General features: G+C 37.1%; 2 protein-coding genes across 2 annotated transcripts; both read left to right on the top strand.

Moving 5' to 3' along the window:
* LOC128550494 (uncharacterized) lies at nucleotides 1-4,303 on the top strand. Its single transcript, XM_053529689.1, has 2 exons — nucleotides 1-1,727; nucleotides 1,806-4,303. The coding sequence occupies exons 1-2, from the start codon at nucleotides 1,573-1,575 to the stop codon at nucleotides 4,114-4,116; spliced, it is 2,466 nt and encodes an 821-aa protein (XP_053385664.1). The 5' UTR covers nucleotides 1-1,572; the 3' UTR covers nucleotides 4,117-4,303.
* Nucleotides 4,304-15,710: 11,407 nt separating this feature from the next.
* On the top strand, nucleotides 15,711-18,873 carry LOC128546007 (uncharacterized). The gene is made up of 2 exons (XM_053529700.1): nucleotides 15,711-16,212; nucleotides 17,187-18,873. The coding sequence occupies exons 1-2, from the start codon at nucleotides 15,881-15,883 to the stop codon at nucleotides 18,511-18,513; spliced, it is 1,659 nt and encodes a 552-aa protein (XP_053385675.1). The 5' UTR covers nucleotides 15,711-15,880; the 3' UTR covers nucleotides 18,514-18,873.
* Nucleotides 18,874-19,190: the final 317 nt, after the last annotated feature.

The raw sequence follows: 19,190 nt of genomic DNA on the forward strand, positions 1-19,190 counted from the left end.
AAATTTAGTATTTGGCGGGATATTATCCTTTAAATAGACTGGACTAGATATGCCTTGCGCACACCACCTTACGACTTTATAGACGAATCTATGTCTGAATTATTTTCTTGCTAGAAATTTATGCTCGATCGAGCTTCTTCCGCCAGACGATTTTACCTGGTGATGTCATAACCCGGAAGTACAATGCCCGAGGTTCACTTGTCTTCACTCGCCTGGATGTGATATTCCCAGCGCAGAGCTTTCGTCCCATGGTTGTGCCGTAAACCGCAAAGACGATGATTTTTGTTATCCTCTGAAGTCAGCTCAGGGATGCAATCACCTACCACCATAGGGAGCCAACACGGAATCAACGTATTCACGGTTTAAAGGGACTGTATTTTGAATTTAGAAGCTGCGTTTTGTTTGTGCTACTTAAAGTTCACAATTGAATTAAAGAACTGTGTCACGTCAGATTAGAATGGAATTTAAGAACTTTTGTATCTAGAGATACTGAACTTTCTTTTTTTTTTCTTTCTTATAATCAGTTTTTTTTTCTTTTCATATCTATTCATTGTTGATAATCATCTTTTGTAAATAAATTTGTAAATATTGTAAAGGGTGTTGATTTGTTCTGATGGTTACTGTCGCCGGTACGGCCTTTCCTGTCACAATGGTGTCAGAAGTGGGATTGGTCGACCAGACACAGTAGCTATTCGAACATTATTAACACCCATTTAACTGCAGCAATAATTTGTAAAGATTCCTCTTGTTTTGTTCTATTGTTACACATATAATAGTTTTATTCATTTTTCAGAGTGACGGCTTACCTCAGACAAGACAAGACAGATCCGTAACTTCAGCTAACCAGCTTTAGTGGTCACAGACTGATAGACAGTTGCTTACGACACTTGGATTCTGGGGTGAGTTCGTTCCTTTTATTTTTCTTTTGGGTTTATTTTGTGTCACTCTATGATTAAGCCACCATATATCTGTGCTGAGAGTGATCGCCCTTGACAAGGAGAGTTATCCTACTCACTCATAATTGTGCGTCGCCCTACTTCTCCCAGTGATCTTATTTTGTATTAGTGTACTGTATACATACCAGATACAGTATTTTTTTTTAATTTGTGTGTGTTAGCAAGCTTGTTTACTTGCATATACTTTTAACCTACTCTTATGTTTTAGTGCTACACTGTTGTGTTATACCTATACTTTATCTTAGGATAAAGCACGTTGATTTATTTTTGTTTATTTGTTACACTAAAGTGTTAACACCAGTTACAGTTGATTGATATTTGATAAGGCTAGGGTATTGTTACAGCCTACTGTCACTGTACTTTGTTGATTGTTGCCTATGCAACCTTGATTGACACATAGTACTGTTGCGCAACTTAGTGTATTATTATTTTAGTGAGGACGTTTGGTGTAGTATATACGTAGAGTATAGTATTTTGTTTTGGCTCCAGTGGTAACTGTAGAGCTTTAGTGTAAACTAGTGTAGTCTAGTATTCCCTCACGATTGTTTATTTAGTGTCTCAGGTTGTTATAGTAGCTGTAGTGCGTAGTGTTATATAGTGTTAACGTAGTGTAATCATGACTAGTGTAGTAGAGTTAACGAAGGTAGGAAAGGAGTTAGGTTATGAAGGAGAGGAGTTACGTAACTTTGTTAAGGAAGAGCAGGCTAGGGAACGTGATGAAAGACATAGTAGATTAGAAGCAGAGAAAGATAGATTAGAGTTAGAAGCTAGGTTGCAGAAGGAAAAGATAGAATATGAACGACAAAGTAGTTTAGAGACAGAGAAGGAAAGATTAGAGTTAGAAGCTAGATTGCAGAAGGAAAAGATAGAGTATGAACGTAAGTTAGAATTAGATAAGTTAGAATACGGACGTAAGTTAGAACAGGATAAGTTAGAAATGGAAAAGGAGAAGTTAGTGTTAGCTAGGAAGTTAGAAACAGAGAAGGAGGAAGCAGAAAGTAGGAAATTAGAAACAGAGCATAAGTTTAAGACAGACTTAGAAAAGATGAGTAAGAAAAAGGTAAAGGTTAAGATGACTCCCTTTGATGAGAAAATTGATTCCATGGATGCGTACTTGAATGTGTACGAAACGTACGCTGTTGCGCAGGATTGGGATAAAGAGATATGGTCACTTAACTTACCGTTCCTTCTAAAGGGTACGGCAAGAGAGGTTTTTGATAGGCTTCCGTTGGAAGATAGGAAGGATTATGATAAACTGAAAGCCGCTTTGCTACGTCAGTTCGAACTCACTGACGATGGCTATAAGAAAAAGTTTAGAACTGAGAGGCCTCGTGATAATGAGACCTTTGTGATGTTTCTAGCCAGAATAAGTAGATATTTAGATGGTTGGCTTAGACTGAGTAAGGTAGATAAAACGTACGAAGGATTGTTAGATTTTATTCTTAGGGACCAATTTTTAGATGTATGTAATAGAGAACTATACCAGAATTTGAGTAGTAAGAGGTTAGTTAAAGCTAAGGATGTAGCAGAAGATGCAGATTTGTTTGCAAAGACTCGAGGAGGTCCCAAGTATGTCGTGAATCGAACCAATAAGGACCGGAGCTATAAACCATATGAAATACCTCAGAGACACTATCCTAGTAGTCGTAATGTAGGCACTAGTAATAGAGGTAGTAGCAATGTTGCTAATAGAGGTAGAAGTTTTCAACCCTTTGGTGTACTAAAGTGTAATAAGTGTGGTCGAATAGGGCATAGCTCATATTACTGTAGGAGTGGAAAGTACGGCGGTAATAGTGCCAATGCAGCAGCAGAGTTAGAGGTAGAGCAGGAAAGTAGTAAAGGGGGGAATAGAAATAGTAAGGAAAGTAGAAATAGAGGTAGAGGCCGTGACCGATCTAGGAGTAGAGGTAGAGGAAGAAATAGAGATAGAGATAGGAGTAAGTCAAGTAGGTCAGAGAGTGGAAATAGCATTATAGAACTAAGTGATGTTGAGGAGTTAGGTATGCTTAGTGTAAGTACATGTCCTACAAAACCCGGTACTTGTAATGGTAGGGATGTAATCGCTATGCGGGATACAGGTTGTACATGTGTGATAGTGAAACGGAACTTAGTAGAAGCAAGTCAGTTTTTAGAGAAAACCCGTAGATGTAAGTACATAGATGGGAGTGAACATAGGCTAGATGTAGCTAGAATAGATATTGATTGTCCGTATTTCAAGGGTACAGTAGAGGCGTTGGTTGTAGATAATCCTACCAATGATGTTATAATTGGTAATGTAGAGGGAGCTGTAGAACCTCAGTTTAGTAGTTTAGCGTCAGCAGTAGAAACTAGGGCGCAAGCCAAAGTTAAGAAGCAAGTAAAGCTTAAAGTTCCGTCTCAGATTTTAGATGTATCTAGAGAGGAGTTCTTAGAAAAGCAACAGAAAGATAGCACTTTAGATTTGTGTAGAAAGAAGGCTGAGGAAGGTACGATTAAGCAGTGTAGAGGTAAAGGTTCAGTTAGGTTTGAGATAAAGAATAGATTGTTATATAGAGAGTATACCGCCCAGAATTTAGACAAAAGTAGACAGCTGATTGTACCTAAATGTCTTAGAGAAACTGTAATGAAAGTTGCACATGATTCATTACTGTCAGGCCATTTAGGTATAAGGAAAACTAGTGATAGGGTATTAGGCGAATTTTACTGGCCAGGAGTAATGGCAGAGGTTAGGAGGTACTGTCAGTCATGTAGTATTTGTCAACGTACTATAGCTAAGGGTAGAGTAAGTAAAGTTCCGTTAGGAAAAATGCCTTTGATTGATACTCCGTTTAAGAGAGTTGCCGTCGATATCGTTGGTCCGATCGAACCTATGACTGATAGGAAAAACAGGTATATTTTGACTATGGTAGATTATGCTACTAGATATCCAGAAGCTATAGCACTACCTAGTATTGAAACTGAGAGAGTAGCAGAGGCATTAGTAGATATGTATAGTAGATTAGGAGTGCCAGAGGAAATGCTTACCGATTGTGGATCGCAGTTTACGTCAGAACTTATGGCAGAAGTTAGTAGGTTATTGTCATTAAGGCAGTTAACTACAACACCGTATCACCCTATGTGTAACGGTTTAGTAGAGAAGTTTAACGGTAGTTTGAAGCAAATGTTGAAAGCGTATGTGTAGTGAGAGACCTAGAGATTGGGATAGGTATTTGAATGCTATGTTGTTTGCTTACCGTGAAGTTCCGCAAGAAAGTTTGGGATTTTCTCCCTTTGAGTTACTTTACGGTAGAACAATCCGTGGACCGATAACTGTGCTAAGAGAGTTATGGGCTGGTAAGATGGAGAATGATGAGGTTAAAACCACTTACCAGTATGTTATGGATTTGCAAGAAAAAGTTGGAGGATACGTGTAAGATAGCTCAGCAACAGTTAGCAAAAAGTAGTGCTAGATACAAGAAGTATTACATAGAAGGCTAGAGATAGGAGGTTTAAGGCAGGTAGTAAGGTACTTGTATTGTTACCTACGAAACATAATAAGTTGTTGTTACATTGGAAGGGTCCTTACGTAGTAGTAGAGGTAGTAAATAGACTAGATTACAGGATAGATGTAGACGGAAAGTTGAAAACGTTTCATGCAAACATGCTGAAACAGTACTGTGAAAGGAAGGATGATAGTAAGTCTATACCAGATAAGGGTATTTTAAGTAAGGTTGGAGCAGCTATTGTAGAGGAGGATCAGAGAGATTATGACAGATTAGATCCGAATGAAAGTAGTGATGAGTTTTCGAGTAGAGTAGAAAAGGATATAGTTTTGTGTCCTATAAAGCAGGGTACAGAAACGTACAAAGATGTAGAGATAAATCCGGAGTTACCAGTAGAATGTAAACAGGAAGTAGTAGATTTGTTAGACAATTTCTCAAAGGTATTGACAGATATATATTTTGTATGCGTACTTCTATTGATACTTTTTAAGTTTATCTCAAATGTCGGCGCCATTGCAGTTCCGCTCACAGATTTGACGAAAAAGGGTCAGCCAAATCTTGTAGAGTGGGGTGAAAGTCAAGAAAAGGCTTTCCAGACTTTGAAGGCTAGCTTAATGGGTCCGCCTATTTTGAAGTTGCCAGATTTAGATCAGACTTTTATATTGAGAGTAGATGCTTCAGATTTAGGTTTAGGCTCAGTATTGCTTCAGGAAAGTGATGGAGAGAAATTACCTGTAGCGTATGCTAGTAGAAAATTTCTACTAGGAGCAAAAGTACTCAGTGATAGAGAAGGAGTGTTTAGCGATAGTATGGGCAGTAGCTAAGTTTCACCGGTATTTGTTCGGTAAAGACTTTGTATTAGAGACAGATCATCAGCCGCTTACTTATTTGAATAAAGCGAAACTTAGCAATTCCAGGCTGATGAGATGGGCATTGGCATTGCAGCCATATAGGATCAGTATCAGAGCAATTCCTGGTAGAGAAAATGTAGGCGCAGATTATTTGAGTAGAGTGTAGACAAGTGGCTATATTATATTGTGTACAGATAGTGACAGTGTGTGTTTTCTTTTGTGTTTGCTATTTTCAGTATGTCATTTTGTTTTCATTTAAGAAAATTATAAATTTTCTTTTTAAGGGGGGACGTGTGTCACAAATTGACATACGGGCCTATTTTATATGTATTGTAAATGCAGGTATTGCATCATCTTTTTGTAAATTTTTGAGTTATTGAGGTAAATGTCAGATTTCACGCATGAAATACCTCTCATGTTTTTCTGTATTTCATAACTTAAATTTCCATGTAAATTTCATTAAATTCTGTTCAGTAATAAGAAAGTTGATATTTTATAAACTTCAGTAATTTATGTTTTTATCCCCAAAACCACTATAATGGGCCTCAAATTGTCAATTTAAATTCGCGCCAAAGTAGTTAGATTTCCCGGCTATATCGTGAATCCCGTGAAAATGACAATAGTCATAGCTCACGGCTTAGCCGTGAATCCCATGAAATTTAGTATTTGGCGGGACATTATCCTTTAAATAGACTGGACTAGATATGCCTTGCGCACACCACCTTACGACTTTATAGACGAATCTATGTCTGAATTATTTTCTTGCTAGAAATTTATGCTCGATCGAGCTTCTTCCGCCAGACGATTTTACCTGGTGATGTCATAACCCGGAAGTACAATGCCCGAGGTTCACTTGTCTTCACTCGCCTGGATGTGATATTCCCAGCGCAGAGCTTTCGTCCCATGGTTGTGCCGTAAACCGCAAAGACGATGATTTTTGTTATCCTCTGAAGTCAGCTCAGGGATGCAATCACCTACCACCATAGGGAGCCAACACGGAATCAACGTATTCACGGTTTAAAGGGACTGTATTTTGAATTTAGAAGCTGCGTTTTGTTTGTGCTACTTAAAGTTCACAATTGAATTAAAGAACTGTGTCACGTCAGATTAGAATGGAATTTAAGAACTTTTGTATCTAGAGATACTGAACTTTCTTTTTTTTTTCTTTCTTATAATCAGTTTTTTTTTCTTTTCATATCTATTCATTGTTAATAATCATCTTTTGTAAATAAATTTGTAAATATTGTAAAGGGTGTTGATTTGTTCTGATGGTTACTGTCGCCGGTACGGCCTTTCCTGTCACACAAACTCGTTTTAAGACTCAGCAAGTACGACATTTCAAAACAAGCTTTGTTCCGACTACATTGGCTTCCTATTAAAGCTAGAATTGAATTTAAGATTTTAACTGTCATGTTTAATTGTTCAATCGGCCAAGCTCCATCTTACTTGACTGAATTATTATCGGAACAAGCACCAAAACGTATAGTCCGAGAGCTCACGGACTTTTATTGCAATAATTGAGGCCAAAAGAAGTTTATACATTTTTGGAAACAGTATTTCATATCCTCCATGAAAACCCATTTCTTAAGTGTCAAAGCCGTGCCTATCTATATTTTGTTCACCTATGTTTGTGATAGGGGAGGTAAAACTCACTTGTAAAAATATTAGGGTGTAGGGTAAAGTTTACTGATTAATTACAGTAATTATCTGATTGTCAGTAAATGTATATATGACCAACAATGACAGCAATAAGAAATTCACCAGAAAGGACTGAAGGGCAAACTGGATATTCAAGGTCAAAGGTCAGATTTATGTTAAAATCACAAAATTTGGCACATTTGAAATTTATTTTTATTCTTAAAAAATAGTTTGTTATCATAAGTCACTCATCTTTATTTATGTAGCGCGTATATATCAGCCAAAATCAGAAATGCAAATTTTATTGCAAAAAGTCAAGGTCAACCCTGATAATTGAAGGTCAAAGATCATTTTCATGCAAAAATGTGAAAATTATTGCCTTAACTTTTTCTAATCAGATTAATATGTTTTCACATTATTAGTCAATGAAGTTAATTCGTTTTAATGTTTGTATGTCAGGCAAAGTCACCAGTGCAGATGTAACCCCCAAAATGCCAAGAGTAAAGCTTATATCAAAGGTCAAAGGTCAAATTTGTGTGAAAAATGGCATGAATAGCTTCCTGTTTGAAATATAACACATATGTTTTAATCATTATAAGTAACTGCTCGTGAATTATTTTAGTGTATATATGTCTCACAATGCCAGTAATAAAGATATCGTCTAAAATCAGACAAGTTCAAATGTAATATTAAGGATCAAAGGTCATTTTCAAGTAAAAGAATGAAAAAAAAGCTCTTTAACTTTTCTCTTTGTTAACAATATCTTGTCGATATTAGTCCATGATATCAGTTCATTTTAATATGTAAATGTTAGGCGATGTCTGACATGCACATATAATTTCAAAACATTCAAGTTCAACATAATATGAAAGGTCAAAGGTCAAAAGTGAGTAAATGTTGCAATAATATCACCTATTTGTAACAATTTTTATTGTTTAAAAGTATTTGTTTTGTCATTTCAGTAACTGATCGTTGTTCATTCTACTGTATATATGTCAGACGATGTCATGGAAGAGAAAGTATGTCAAGGTCAAACCTGGTATTAAAGGCCAGGGGTCATTTTTCTGTAAAAGATCAAAATGTAGCATACTTACTCATTTCTTTGTTTAAAAATAGCTTCTTGTTGTAATTCACTTTTAGCAATTTATTTTAATGTATACATTTCAAGCAAGGACAGCTATGTAGGTTTTCCCTAAAAGGTCAAAGCCAACCCTTTTATCAAAGGTTAAAGGTCAAATTTGTGTGAAAATTCGCAAAAACAGCATGTTTGTAATTATTTGTCTTTATTGTTTTAGGTATTTTTGTCAACACTAGTAACTGATCATTATTCATTTTAAAGTATATATAACAGATGATATCATTCTTCCTTGATTATCAAAAATTAGTCAAGGTCAAACCTGACATTAAAGGTCAAGGGAGAGGGTCTTCAAGAAACTCGCCATTATGAAAAAAGGCTTGAACAAGTTGGGGAGCAGATCCTACGGTAAGTCTACACAGGCACCGTACGGCCCATAGCATAGCACGCATCCACCTCATGGGTAACTGCTTCCAAAATCAGTAAAGATAAACTAGACAAGGTTCAAAATTTAGGCCTGAGGATAAACAACTCCAATAAAAGAAATGGAAAAGACAGCCAACCTTGAGCCATTAGAGATAAGACGCGAGTACAAAGCCCTTGTGCAGGCAGAGAAGGCAAAGAGACTACAATCACACCCACTCCACTCAAAACTCGAGAACAGAACCAAGAACAGACTGGAACGACAGAGTCTCAACCATATCGTCAAAGGACTGCAGAAAGGAAAAGCAGCAGCACTAGATGCAGAGACAGAGCCGCTTGTGCCCGATGAATGGGTTCCTAGACAATGTGCTCCAAAGATCAAATTGGTGGTGCCAGGAGTAGAAGAAAAGGGAAAACAACACCAGGCTCACCAACAATCTCTTACGCTAGAAATGATCAATGACCGCTATCCAGCACACTCTTGGATCCAAGCATATACAGATGGATCAGTGGAAAAAGCAGTTCAGAATGCTGGGAGTGGTGCCTACATCAAATTTCCTGAACAAAATATATATAGGCATGGCTTTGACACTAGATGCGGCAGTGAACTGCACTGGTTCTGCAGGTCGCTGGCATCTCCCCACAGCCTGGTCTCATATGGGATGTCTGTGGGCCAAACCTACTGGCGTACTTCTTCCAGATAGAAACCGCTTTGCAGGATGTGTAATGGTATTTGTTCCTCTGATACGCACTGGCATTTTGGTGTCTTTGCAACACCCCGCTTCTTCATATGTTTTCTCAGGCCACAGTGTCCAGTGCACTAACGGAGGGTAGTTGTTTGGCTTTCTCGGATTAGCTTGTGTAGACCGTTATTATTGGGCAGGTAGCCTCCATCATTTATGTTCTTCTAGTCTGACGCAAATCTATTCTTTAGCAGAATCTGAGATTCTCTGTATGAAGTTGGAGGTTTGGGACTGTATTTATTGGTTGCTTCCTTTGCAAAGTTCGTCCGCAGCTTCATTTTCGGCTATGCCCACATTTCCAGCAGCTGTCTCGTTAAGATGTCTGATGGACCTGCTGAGAGAGCCTGAAGAGCTCACTTGGAGTCTGTTAGGAAAAAAATACTTTGTACCTTTTCTCCTCGCTCATACAGTTGGGGTGTGGCCGAAATGGGGGCTTGCGTCTCGGTTCTAAAGTTGAAGAATCTCTTGCCTACTGGATGACAGAGTGTGAGAGAATTTGATGTAGGCACCACTCCCAGCATTCTGAACTGCTTTTCCACTGATCTATCGGTATATGCTTGGATCCAAGAGTATGCTGGATAGCGGTCATTGATCATTTCTAGTGTAAAAGATTGTTGGTGAGCCTGATGTTCTTTTTCCCTTTTCTTCTACTCCTGGCACCTCAAATCTGATCTTTGGAGCACACTGTCTAGGAGCCCATTCACCGGGCACAAGCGGTTCTGCCTCTGTGTCCAGTGCTTCTGCTTTTCCTTTCTGCAGTCCTTTGACGATATGGTTGAGACTCTGTCATTTCAGTCTGTTCTTTGTTCTGCTCTCGAGTTTTGAATAGAGTGGGTGTGATTGTAGTCTCTTTGCCTTCTCTGCCTGCCTAAGGGCTTTGTACTCTCGTCTTGTCTCTAATGGCTCAAGGTTGGATGTCTTTTTCATTTCCTTTATTGGAGTTGTTTACATTGCTCAAAGACTTATCCTCAGGCCTGAATTTTGAACGTTGTCCAGTTTATCTTTACTGGTTATGGAAGCAGTTACCCATGAGGTGGATGCTTACTCTGCTATGGGCCATTCGGTGCCTGTGTAGACTTGCCGTAGGATCTTTTCATTTGCTCCCCAACTTGTTCAAGCCATTTTTTCATAATGGCAAGTTTCTTGAAGACGCTCTCCTTTGACCTTTAATGTCAGGATTTACACTGACTAATATTTTCGTAATTAAGGAAGATTGTTATCACCTGTTATATATACTTTAAAATGAATAATAATCAGTTACTAGTGTTGACAAAAATACCCTAAAATAATAAAGAAAAATCATTGCAAACGTGCTGTTTTTCTGAATTTTCACACAAATTTGACATTTGACCTTTGATAAAAAGGACTAGCTTCGACTTATTAGAACAAAACCTATATTGCTGACCTTGCTTGACATGTATACATTAAAATAAATTTCTAACAGTGAATTATAACAAAAAGCTATTTTTGAAAAAAGTAATGAGTAAGTATGCTACATTTGATCTTTTACACAAAAGTGACCCCTGACCTTTAATACCAGGTTTGACCTTGACTTATTTTCTCTTCCATGACATCGTCTGAGATATATACAGTAAAATGAACAACGATCAGTTACTGAAATGACAAAACAAATACATTTTAACAATAAAAATTATTACAAATAGGTGATATTATTGCAACATTTTACTCACTTTTTGACCTTTGACCTTTCATATTATGGTTGAACTTGAATGTTTTGAAATTATATGTGCATACAAGACATCGCCTAACATTTATACATTAAAATGAACAGATATCATTGACTAGATCGACAGGAAATTGTCAAAAAAGAGAAAAGTAAAAGAGCTATTTTATCATTCTCTTAAATGAAAATGACCTTTGATCCTTAATATTACATTTGAACTTGTCTGCCTTTAGACGATATCTTCTTTATTGACATTGTGAGACATATATACACTAAAATAAACCACGAGTAATTACTTATAATGATGAAAACATATCTGTTATATTTCAAACAGGAAGCTATTTGTGCAATTTTTAACACAAATTTGACCTTTGACCTTTGATATTAGCTTTACTCTTGGCAGATTTGGGGTTACATCTGCACTGGTGACGTTGCCTGACATACAAACATTAAAATGAATTAACTTCAGTGACTAATAATGTGAAGACATATTAAGCAGATTAAAAAAAGTAAAGATAATAATTTTCACATTTTTGCATGAAAATGAACTTTGACTTACAATTATCAGGGTTGACCTTGACTTTTTGCAATAAAATTTGCATTTCTGATTTTGGCTGATATATTCACATTACATAAATAAAGATGAGTGACTTATGATAACAAAGTATTTTTTAAGAATAAAAATAAATTTCAAATGTGCCAATTTTTGTGACTTTAACATAAATCTGACCTTTGACCTTGAAATCCAGTTTGCCCTTCAGTCCTTTTTGATAAATTTCTTATGGCTGTCATTGTTTGACAATTATACATTTACTGACAATAAGATAGTTACTGTAATTAAACAGTGAAGCAACTTGTAGACGTAAACTTTACCCTACCCCCTAATATTTTTACAAGTGAGTTTTACCTCCCCTATCACAAACATAAGTGAACAAAATATAGATAGGCACGGCTTTGACACTTAAGAAATGGGTTTTCATGGAGGATGTGAAATACTGTTTCCAAAAAAGTATAAACTTCTTTTGGCCTCAATTATTGCAATAAAAGTCCGTGAGCTCTCGGACCAGTAGTTTAAGGTCTTCAGATTCTGTTAAAGGTTGTTACAAGGTACCATTTAACAAACGTAAAACATTTGGCGACTGAAGTTTTCGGACTGTAGGGCCGAAACTATGGAACCAACTACCAGTAGACGTGAGAAATTCTGATTCGGCAGACACTTTTAAAAAGAAGCTCAAAACACTGTTTTTTAAAAGGTTTGAATCATGGTTCTGATCACTTCTATGTTGATTGACTGAATATGGTAGAGACGCTGAGTATACTCTACTATGTAGTGTGATCGTGTATGCTTTATACGCAATGTTGTAATTCAGAAATTGCAGTACAGAAATTTTGTCAAATATGTCGTGTTTGAATATAATTTATTATGTTTTTTTTTTTTTTTTTTTTTTTTTTTTTTTTTTAATGAACAACGCCAGTGAATATAATATGTGTAAAATTAGGCGTTTAATCAAATAAAGCAGTTTCAGTTTCAGTTTCAGAGCTCGAGGTTGCACTGCATTCGTTTACATAAGAGACTGTATTGTACTTGTTCATATTCCGGAGACTGCAATGCGCACCCGTTAACATTACAGGGGTTGTACTGTACTCATTCACAACAGAGACTGCGCTATACTCGTACAAACTATAGCGACTTCACTTTACTCGTTCAGACTAAATAGGTTGCAATATACTCGTGAAACTAGAGACTAAGGTGTACTTGTTTACACTACAGAGGTTGCACTGTTTTTGATCACACACACTGGGGAGTATGAACTATACTCGTTCACATTATAGGGGTGAACTTTACTTCTGTAACCGTACACTCTAGAGACTGCACTACAATTTCAATGCAACAGTGAATGCACTGTCCTTGTTCACATTACAGAGACTGCACTGTACTTGCTTATAATGTACTTGTTCATAACCGAGGAGTTCACAGTACAGAGGTTTCACTAACTCGTTCACACTAGAGACTGCATTGTACTTGTTCACCCAAGAGGTTGCTCTGTATTTGTTCACACTACAGGCACTGAGCTGCGTACTCGTTTACACTTCAGAGGTTGCAGTACATTTGTTCACACTAGAGACTGCACTGTACAGCAGCTGTAATTTACTCGTTCATACTAGAGAGGTTGCACTGTACTCGCTCAAACTAGAGACTGCAATTTACTTTTTCACACTAGAGAGGTAATGCTTTACTCGTTCAAATAAGAGACTGCACTTCACTCGTTCACAGGTGGCACTGAATTCGTTCAAACAAGAGACTGCAATGCACGTGTTCACACTAGAGAGGCTGCATTGTACTCGTTCAAACTGGAGACTACACGTTACTCTATCACACTAGAGAAGTTGCACTGTACTCGTTCAAACTAGAGACTGCAATGCACTTGTTGACACTAGAGAGGTTACGCTTTACTCGTTCAAACAAAATACTGCACTGTACTCGTTCAAACAAAAAATGCAATATAAGTGTTCATACTAGAGAGGTTGCACTGTACTCTTTCAAATTAGAGACTGCAGTGCACTTGTTCATACTACAGAGACAGCACTGTACTCGTTCAAACTAGAGACTGCACTTTACTCGTTCACACTATAGAGGCTGCACTGTACTCATTCAAACTAGAGACTGCAATGCACTTGTACTTACTAGAGAGGTTGCACTGTATTCGTTCAAACTAGAGACTGCAATGTACTCGTTCAAACTAGATACTGCAATATACTTGTTCATACTAGAGTCTAGAGATACTGCACTGTTCTCGTTCAAATTAGAGACTGCAATGCACTTGATCACACTACAGAGGTTGCACTGTTCTCGTTCAAACTAGAGACTGCAATGTACTTGTTCACACTAGACAGGTTGCATTGTACTCTTTCAAACTGGAAACTGCAATATACTTGTTCATGCTACAGGGACTGCACTGTACTCGTTCAAACTAGAGACTGCAATACACTTGTTTATACTAAAGAGGTTACACTGTACTCGTTCAAAGTAGAGACTGCAATATTCTTGCACACACTAGAGAGTTTGCACTATACTCGTTCGACCTAGAGACTACACGTTACTCTATCACACTACCTAGGTTGCACAGTACTCGTTCAAACTAGAGACTGCAATGAACGTGTTCACACTAGAGAGGTTGCACTGTATTTGTTCACACTACAGACATTGCACTGAGCCCTCGTTTACAGTACGGAGGTTGCACTGTACTCGTTTACACTGGAAAATTTCAATTTTACTCTTTCAAACACAGATGTTGTTTTGTACTCGTTCAAACTAACTAGTGCTCTTTCTCTTTCCGCACTACAGAGACTCCACTGTACTCGTACATACTAGAGAGGTTCCTCTGTACTCGTTTAAACTACAAAGACTGCATTGTACTGTTTTACACTACAGAAATTGCATTGTACTCATTCACACTACATTGAACTCGTTCACATTACAGAGACTGCATTATACTCGTTCACACTACAGAGACAGCATTGTACTCGTTCTCACTACAGAGACTGCATTGTACTCGTTCACACTACAGAGACTTCACTTTATTCATTCACACTACAGAGACTGCATTGTACTCGTTCACACTAAAGAGATTACACTTCACTCGTTCACACTACAGAGACTGCATTGTACTCGTTGTATTCGTTCGCACTACAGAGACTGCATTGTACTCGTTCACACTACAGTGACTGCATTGTACTCGTTCACACTGTAGTGACTGCATTGTATTCGTTCACACTGTAGTGACTGCATTTCACTCCTTCACACTATAAAGACTGCATTGTACTCGTTCACACTACATACACTGCACTTTACTCGTTCACATTACAGAGACTGCATTGTACTCGTTCACTGCACTTTATTCGTTCGCACTAGAAAGGTTGCACTGTACTTTTTTAAACTAGCACCGCATATACAATTGAAATCACAGGTATAGATATAAAAACCGCATGCATTATATATACAGATACAAGGACCTCGTATACAGTTAAATCCGCATAAAGCTGAAAGCACATAATGTTAAAAACATAACATATACAGTCAAAGGCAATGCATATTAAGTTGAAAGCTCCACATTAACAGCTGAAAAGACCGCATATGAAGTGAAATAAACTGCACAATAAAACAAAAGAATCGAATGTACTTCTGGAAGGACCGCACAGAAATGATGAAAGAACACCATATACATTGTTGAGCACATGATATCATCGTATACATGTAAATTATAAACACATATAAGTAGACACAATTCATATACTTAGGCTTCCATGGCATACCCGCTGACTTCGAAACACTTTTGATGTCGGTTCGAACCTCACTCAGGGCGTTTAATACTTCATTTGTGGAAGCTATTCAGCTAGCTTACGGAAGGTCGGTTGTTCTATCCAGTGCCCGCTCGTGATGAAATGATGTTCCGGGGACACCAGAGGTCTTCCGCCATTATCAAACTTGAAGCCAAATGACCTATAATTAACTGTGTCGGTGTGACGTTAACCACTCCCCAACCCCTTCCTCCCCTACCCCTCAAAATCCACTTCATACACTCATACAAGAACAGCATAACGTACCAGACAGCTATGGCTTTCCATATTGAAAAACGACAATTGTACGATATGGCAATTATTATTAACTAATAATATTTCATGCTGTCACACTTCAATATCGTGCCATCATTGCCGCTTTTTGCCATTTTCATTATTTTGTTACTGTTTATGTTGTTGTTGTTGCCAGATGCCCTTAAAGGAACATGACTTTGTCAATAAACTTGAAACTTTAGCAAATATAGTGTTAATCAGGCTACGGTGTAAATTTGTATTGCCCAACAAAACACTCATTTTTAAACTTACACACCTACATAAAGATGGTGAACATTGTATTACATTATCAGTAACTAGATACCAGGATACAAGCATTTAATTTTATGCATCCGTTTACTTAGTGTACTTTTCTGAAAATTTATCGGTTATATATTGCTTTCGTTACGAGGAAGTAAAATAAACAAGTGGGACAAAATGGCTACTGGAGGAGATGGATCAGAGGAAATAATCAACTTTAAATGTTGTATATGTGCAAAGAAAAGTATAACAAGAGAGGCAGATATTTACTGTGTGGAGTGTCAGGATTATTTCTGTATACCATGCGCAGACTTTCACAAGCTGTTTCCCTCTGCAGTTGGGGTACATCAGTTCCTTGGCAAGTCAAATTTCAGTAAAGGTAGTGCACAGAGAATGTTGCCAAGTTGCCCAACAGAAAGATGTACCGTTCACAACACCAAGCTGCTGGACATGTATTGTGCAGACCATGATGAAATTGTGTGTGCGACTTGTATAGCTTTAAATCACAGGTAACACATATTTAAATAATAACTTGTAACAATCAAACGTTACTGCTTTCAAATGTACCAAACATTGCAAAAAAATCTCAGTGAGATAAAGTGTACTGTACATTAAAACCATTAAATAGTTAACTTTCATATTCATATTTATCCATTTACGGTCTTTTTGTGTTTTAGGATTTTTATGTCTCGTATGTCTTTGTTTTTCGGAAAAAGTATAAGTAGAAGCTGTTTTCAATACATGTTGTTGCGGTTGGAACAACAAATTTTATCTTATATCACATGTACTTCAATTGTCCATGTTCTTTTTGTAGAAAATATCAAACTTCTTTTTTGTTATTTTAACTTTAACTAGTGTTTAACTAACTTGTTTTGATGGGCACTCAGGGTCTTGAAAATGTGACAAAAGTGAAAACAAATGCATTTCAGAAAATTGCAAAAACGGCAAAACGAAAGTGAAAATAGAGCTCTCACAATGATAAAATACTGCTACTGTATGAGCCGTGCCATGAGAAAACCAACATAGTGGCTTTGCGACCAGCATGGATCCCGCGCCGTCTGGTCAGGATCCATGCTGTTCGCTTTCAAAGCCTGTTGCAATTAGAGAAACCATTAGCGAACGGCATGGATCCTAACCCATGCTGGTCGCAAAGCCACTATGTTGGTTTTCTCATGGCACGGCTCACATAAGTTAACCATTATTTTTCGAAGTTAAGGAAAATACTTTTGAAAAAGAAGTTTGACATTTTCTACAAAATAGAACGTGGACTGTCGCAGTACATGTGCTATTTGACAAAGTATACAATCTGAACGTACATAATACTTCTGCTGTAGTACATGTGTATTAGAAAAAGTAATGGGTCTATGGTGCATGATTTCCGAAATTAAAATCCACTTGGGTGTGTCTTTAAACACTTTAAATGATCCGTAAACAAAGTACTTTAATAGAGTTAATTAGCAGATTTGTACATTTACTCTTTCAGAACGTGCAAAACTATAAACTCTGTTCCTGACGAAATAGACACTTTATATGAGAAGTCAACTGCTGATGAAATAAAGGGACAACTACTCGCAGAGAAGGCTAATATGGAAGACATAAAGAAGGCAAAAGAACATCTTGTCATCGAACTTGACCAATACAAAGTGAAAGCAGAGGAGTCAATTAGGAATTTCCGAAAAGAAATGGAAGCTGTGTTAGACACACTTGAGACCGAGTCTATCAGAAACTTGGAAGAAGTATACAGGAAAATGAGAGAAAACATAGAAAACGAGATCAAAGTTGCACAGGAGACCATAGATAAACTAGGACTGTCGGCGGAAAATGTTAGCAAATCCTTTGGAAATAAAGCACAAGAGTTTGTCTCTGTTAAAATGGCAAAGAAACGTATTTTTGAAACAACAAAATCAGAAAGAGTTCTGAGAAAAGCTTTGGATGTTAAAATCTTATTTACTGCCTATTCAAAAATTACAGCTTTTCTGAATGAGGTGAAATCATTAGGAATGGTCTCTGCAGGGTTAAAAACTACATTGTATCAAGTGCAAAGCAAGTATGAAGTAAATATCAGATATGCAAATGAAGGGAAATGTTATATTCAAGGCTCATGTTTCACAGCGGATGGTTTATTACTACTAGCTGACTCAAACAACAAAAGCCTGAAACGTGTAGATCTTTCTTCAAAATCTGTCAAGGATCAGCTAGTTCTGGGAGCTTCACCTCAGGCTATCTGTCAAACTGGTAAAGATGAAATTGCTGTAAACCTTCAAAACAAATCTATTCAATTCGTATCACTCGGAAACAAGATGGTAACAACGAAACAACTAAAGCTAGATCATAGTTGCTGGGGTCTTGCCTACAAGGATAGTAAACTGTTTGTCTCTGACGGCAGTACCTCTCTCTATATTCATGACATGAATGGCTCTGTGCTACACAAAATCACAACCGACCGGCAAGGAAATGCCATTTTTAATGCAAACCGACATATCAGTCTCAGCAGTTATGGAGATAGGATATATGTAGCTGATCGCAACATAGGTGTGATAATCCTTGATTTGCAGGGGAATTATGAATCAACATGTAATGATCCTGATTTAGTTCCACTAGAGGGAGTTTGTACCGATGGTAGAGGAAATATTTTCACTTGTGGCTGGGAACAGTCCAATATTTTCCAAATGAATGAAAAGACAATGAAGAAGATGGGTATGATTGGGAAAGTTAAAGACAGTCAGACAGTTTCTTTTGATCCAGAGCAACAACAACTAGTTGTTACAATGTGTAACAGAGATACTGTAGACATATACGAACTAGAGTAAATGTTTTTGTTTTTCCAATCATTCGACTACGGGATAAAAGGACTGAAAACATTACATTCTTCTTTTCAAATGTTATTAAGTATATATTTCTTCACACAAACGACTTGTTAGTAGAATCATGTCAAGTGATAAATGATATAACCATTTCATGCAAGCAATTATATAATACGCTGAATGTATGGTCTGGTCAATTCAGACGACAAAGTTAATCCTTTGTTACATATGTCGCATGCGTTATCTGTTGTTGTTGTTGTTTTGTTTTTTCATATAATGTCACTACGGAAGGAACTGATACATTCTATTTACTTGATGTAAACTTTGTAATCGCATTTCAACAATAAAAATTTTCTTTTACAGAAATGTGTATGACTTTATTTTTAAAGCATTTAAGAAAATAATAAGAAATGTAGAAATCGTTTGATGGCTTTAAACTTTGTTCAAGTTATAATAAGTTAAAAAGAAAAAAGTTCAAATACACTCATGATGGAAAACTGCAGAAGAACCATCAAATCTAAAACTGGTAAATATCTCCGTCCACTACAATTATTTGTCCAGACGTGGGGCAACATACATTTTAACCTAGTTTTCAATTGATCCAACGTCCTCGGCTTTATCTTCGTTATCATTGATAACATTAATTTCAACCCATCTTGACATCATTTATATATATATTATAC

The sequence above is a fragment of the Mercenaria mercenaria genome, chromosome 2 (assembly GCF_021730395.1).
Source record: "Mercenaria mercenaria strain notata chromosome 2, MADL_Memer_1, whole genome shotgun sequence".
NCBI lineage: Eukaryota > Metazoa > Mollusca > Bivalvia > Venerida > Veneridae > Mercenaria > Mercenaria mercenaria.

Bases quoted from the DNA above. Each gene is read 5' to 3' on its own strand.
- LOC128546007 (XM_053529700.1), top strand. From the start codon at position 15,881: ATGGCTACTGGAGGAGATGGATCAGAGGAAATAATCAACTTTAAATGT. The intron at 16,213-17,186 runs GTAACACATATT...TTACTCTTTCAG, and splicing joins TGTATAGCTTTAAATCACAG to AACGTGCAAAACTATAAACT.
- LOC128550494 (XM_053529689.1), top strand. From the start codon at position 1,573: ATGACTAGTGTAGTAGAGTTAACGAAGGTAGGAAAGGAGTTAGGTTAT. The intron at 1,728-1,805 runs GTTGCAGAAGGA...GTTAGAAGCTAG, and splicing joins AGATTAGAGTTAGAAGCTAG to ATTGCAGAAGGAAAAGATAG.